The sequence below is a fragment of the Penaeus japonicus genome, unplaced genomic scaffold, assembly GCF_977035675.1.
Source record: "Penaeus japonicus unplaced genomic scaffold, GWHDUDI00000001_assembly GWHDUDI00000023, whole genome shotgun sequence".
NCBI lineage: Eukaryota > Metazoa > Arthropoda > Malacostraca > Decapoda > Penaeidae > Penaeus > Penaeus japonicus.
This window is the reverse complement of record NW_028234425.1, coordinates 12,137,464-12,142,463: the sequence shown is the minus strand read 5'-3', so window position 1 is coordinate 12,142,463 and position 5,000 is coordinate 12,137,464. Positions and strand designations below refer to the sequence as shown.

The following is a 5,000-nucleotide window of genomic DNA, read 5'->3' as shown; positions in this document are numbered from 1 at the left end:
CTTTCCTTTACGTGTCCTTGTCTCATTGTTACTAATTTGCTCTTCCTCATCTCCCAAAATTATATTTCATTTTGGGAAAAGTACCAAACTATACCACGACATACGAAATACCCATTAGCTGACTAGTTCATGTTCACACTTTTATTTCAAAATGTGTGTATTGTGTGTGCGGAGGAAGAGAGAGAGAGAGAGAGAGAGAGAGAGAGAGAGAGAGAGAGAGAGAGAGAGAGAGAGAGAGAGAGAGAGAGAGAGAGAGAGAGACAAACAGACGGAGAGACAGATAGAAAGATAGATAGATATATGAATATATTAGTATAAAGATCTTTAAAAAATATGCATGGTAGATAGATAGATAGATAAGTAGACAGAAAGGCGAAACAAAGGAACATGTGTGAAGCAGGTGTTGATAATAAAGCGTTACATTATCTCATATTAGTGAAGGGTTATCCCTGTCCCCCTAAATAATAGCTGTATTTTCTAAAGATTGATAATGATAAGGGACAAGGGTCGACATATTCAATGCTTAGTATGCATATCATGCTGAACTGATATAAATTGAGCAGATCAGGGTCCTTCAAAGTACGGGTCTCGAGCTAGTGGTCAGAGGGTCACTGCATCTCATTGAGAAAGGATAGTATAAAGAAATAAATATATATGAAAAAAGTCTGTATTAGTAGAGGTAGATAACCAAAGACAAACAAAAAAGAGATAAAGATTTATGTATATATATATATATATATATATATATATATATATATATATATATATATATATATATATATATATATATAAACTACTGGTCAGTTTACAATACTGTCCCATAGGGCCGCGAGGGTAATGCACGAACCCAAAGTGGGTTGCACTGAATAAAGAAAACTATGGAAGACGATCAATACATAGGAACTACTAAGTGAATGTTTGAACGAATGATGTCCAAAATGAGGAACTTACAAAATATGAAAGACTTTTTTATGTGTCATTCTGAAGCATGATTGAAGCATGGAATCGCATATAATTCCATTGATCTTTAACACGATTTTCCTTCTTGCTTCCAGGCTGAGCCCGAGTGAGCTGCTTTGCGTGGACCAAGTGCAGGTTGTGGTTGGCATTGTGGTTGTGACGGTATCGACGGTCCTCCTGGTTGCCCTCTCCGTCCTGCTTTGTCGGTACGTATTTGTACGTCGTGGTATACATACATATATATATATATTATATATATATAACATATATATATATATATATATATCTATATATATATATATATATTATATATATTATATGTATATATATATATATATATATATATATATATATATATATATATATATATATATATATATATATGTATATATTGGTGTGTCGGTGTGTTGGTGAGTGCGTGTCTTTTTTTTCTTTTCTTTTCTTTTTTCTTTTTTAAGAGCTATCATTTCTTTTAGCTGCTTGCACATACATATGAATAACCCACCTCTCGTTGTATTATTGAATATATCGCCATAAAAACTCCGTCATCTTAATCCCGTGTCCATCTTCCTCCCTCAGGTACAAACGGCGTCACCAGCGGGACAAGCTCGGGCGCGGCTGGCCCCCCGGCCCCCTGGCCCCCTGGCCCCCCGATGAGCACTCGGCCCCCACCCGGCACATCATGGCTGACGAGTACGTGTACCACACCTACTCCTCCGTCAGGAAGATCCCCGTCACCAAGGTCTGATAGTGTCCTCGGCCGCAGTCACGTGACCCCGGGCTTCGAGCTGGCGTGTCTGCCGTGAGCTTTTGGGCGCTTGACCTTCCGGGGAGAGAAGCGCGTCGACCTCGAGAACGACAGGACGCGACGCCGACTTTGAAGTCTCCTGAGGAGCGAGACACATGTGACGTTCACGCGACTTTCAGGATGTGATAAATGTATCCACGAAACGACTTATCGGACGGAGGGAGGTCTGTCTGCCAAACTTGTTGAATATGATGTCTGTGCATTCTTTCGACACTGTGAAGGCATTGTGCATGACTGGCACACCGGACATCTTGCTTGTGTCTGCCGTGCAAATATCAGCCATCGATATGAATGTTATTACAGTTGGCCTTTGAATTCAATTACCTTCAGCGCCGGAGGCAAGTCAGCGTTGTCGGTGACACAGGCTGTCACGCCGGATCCCTGCGTCGGCCCTGGCAGCTGCCCGTCAACCAGCTGTCGACGTTCGCATGTCTACCTGTTTGGCAGGTGGCTGAAATGCCAGAGACACTCGTATGGGACTCGTACGTTATCTTTGATCCTATTCTCCACATCAAGATAAATAAAGGAGCTTAAACTGTGGGAGAGAGAGAAAAAAATAAATAAAAATAATAACGTGATAATGTTTCAGAATAATTCCGTAGGCGTATTAATTTTGCTCTGTCTTTGTATGCATGATCGTAGTTTTAGTGTTCTTCAGGTGCATAGTAAGGGTCAACTATTGTTACTGTCAACAAGTGGTCGCTTCTCGTCGTGTGCAGCCGAGGCGGAGTGTTGTGGTGTTGTTGTCCCTCGAGTTTCGGGGGCGTGAATGAGCCTATTAATCCTATGCGCGCGTGCTAGCAGAATATACCAGACGCCAAAGATAAATCGCTTCTTGAACGATATGAATCTGCACAATAAGTCTCGCAGGACGTTGTAAGATCTATATTTTAAAGTAGACAAGTATTACAGAGTGTGGGATCACTGCTCACGTGACAGGCGATCTCTCATAGTTGTTAGATAACGAGCAGTTTCGGGAAGGACCTTTATGGGCGTTGCGTTGATCAAAACGTGTCTGAATCGTGTTTTAAGCATTATAGATGAAGTTCACTAGAAGGAAAGGGAGGCTTTCTCAGCTAGAAGAGAACATTTTGTCTGTTTTCAATAATAACGCAGAATGCGCTATATATTTAGGCTGGTTATTTATCGCCGTCTGTGATTTCGGACGTTTTGGAGATGATAGTGATAACATTTCAAAATATAAAATGTCAGTGACGATATTATAAAACACACACCCACACACACAAACACACACAAACATACACACACACACAAACAAACAAACACAAACACAAACACAAACACAAACACAAACACAAACAAACACACACACACACACACACATACGGATGCATGCATACCCATGACTACGTAAGAAGACTTAGCAATCGGTGACAGAACACTGGGGCAACTCCGGGCGTAATTTCCAGAGGGTCTTCTCGCTATTTCCGCATCACGTTACGGCGATTCTCTCCTTGGTCTTTCCTCCCATCATGGAGAGCTTTTGGTCGCCAAAAAAAAAAAAAAAATACATATGATCTTGTTAGAAAGTCTTTATATTACAGTAATTTCCCCCTTGTTTTATGAATTCCTCAGCGCAGTAACATAAGGAGCTTTATCGGATTTTTACATTTTTAAGGGTATTGCTCAATTTTCATACTAGGGTTAACATGGGTAGTTCTTCTGGCAGTCTTACTTTCCTATGTTTTTTTTATATTTTTTTATCACATATACATGTCTGTTTATTTGACTTTTGCTTATCTTTAACAAACCAAGACAGTGACTTCACTCAAAGATTTTAAAGCCGAAAGTCTGCCTCTTCTGAATTCTTACGTGACCTTATTAGATTTCCTTGACAACTTTCTGCTTGTCTTCGCAGCTGCGGTAACAAACTGTTCGTTTCTTAACATTCACATTCATCGCATCATTATTATCAATATTATTATTACTATGGTCATTATTATTATCATCATCATTATTATTATCGTCATCATTATTATTATTGATATCATTATTATCATCATCATTATTATAATTACTATTGTCGATTTAAGTTATTTTGTTTTTATTCTTATTATTTTCAAAGGGAGATTGGAAGCCCGGACTCAAACCCTTTCTGAAGCTGGCATGCGCTTCCCTCGAGTCCATGAACAGATCAGAAGGAATACACCAACCACCCGGTCCTCCGAGATCCTTTTCCTAGCTAGAAGGACGAAGATTCCTGGGGTCTTAAAGCCACCCCCTTCCTTCCTGTCCTGGCTTTGTTCCGGGCGAAGAGTGAAGATTCTGAACTTGCTTGCCTTGGGTCGCTCGGCATTGTCTTCCCACCCTCTGGCTTGTCCTCCTCTGTCAAAGGGAGCGGGCGGAGGAATGGGAGCTTTGCTCGATGATTCCTCGAGGTTTAACTTGTTCGCGTTCAAGTAATGGTTGTGAAGAAAGGTTTTTCGCATTGACACTACTTTCATGTTTTCTTCTGGTCTGTTTGTTTTGGTTTTTTTCTTTCTTTTCTTTCTTTTCTTTTATTTTCTTTTCTTTTTTTCTTTCAAAAGCCTGGATTTTATGTTTGTCGTAATACCTCATCAGGTTTGTTCCACTTATCAAAGTTTTACATGAAATCTGCATACAGGACTACATTGCTTTCATAATGCAACTGCCAACGTAAAAACATATTTCTCACTAGTTCTGGCCCTGCACAACCTAATATGCTATTCAAATTATAATCAAATTAAAATCTGGTAAAAAATATGTATCGTTATAATTTCACTACCTGAATATGTATACTTTTTTATTTTGTATTTTTTTATTTTTTTTTACTCTTTTCCTCTCAAAATCTCTTGAAGAAAAAAAAAATGCTGTAAATATAGAGCTAATTAGGAAATGCTTATTCTTTTGTCAGTATTGAAATAGGAAAGTTTTGTCCCTATTTGGTAAAAAAAAAGAAGAAAAAAAAATTCACCTCATGACATGTTTCTCATTAATGACTCTTTTAATTATTCCTCCTTATCTTTTCTCATATTGGCCCAGGTGCAAAGGTCTTTTCATTCTGTGTTATCCATGTAATGAAATATTTTGTATTTTTGTAATAAAACATGTATAAATACATATTCCATCTTTAACTTTCTTTTCTTCTCATTATCCCTCTTTTTTCGGTTTGTAAAGACTATTTGATGTGAGGATGTTTATCCCTTTGAAATCCAGGTAAGTCGCTCTTGTCTTTGGTGTTGTCACTTTT

General features: G+C 38.7%; 1 protein-coding gene across 1 annotated transcript in view; it reads left to right on the top strand.

The window, feature by feature from the left end:
* LOC122248295 (uncharacterized) overlaps nt 1–4,513 on the top strand; it is a 40,206-nt gene extending 35,693 nt beyond the window's left edge. The window contains exons 5-6 of the mRNA XM_086550116.1: nt 1,056–1,166; nt 1,540–4,513. Of these exons, the coding sequence (XP_086406242.1) occupies nt 1,056–1,166; nt 1,540–1,708 (280 nt within the window). The 3' untranslated portion in view covers nt 1,709–4,513. The remainder of the gene's footprint in view (nt 1–1,055; nt 1,167–1,539) is intronic.
* The last annotated feature ends 487 nt before the right edge of the window (nt 4,514–5,000 follow it).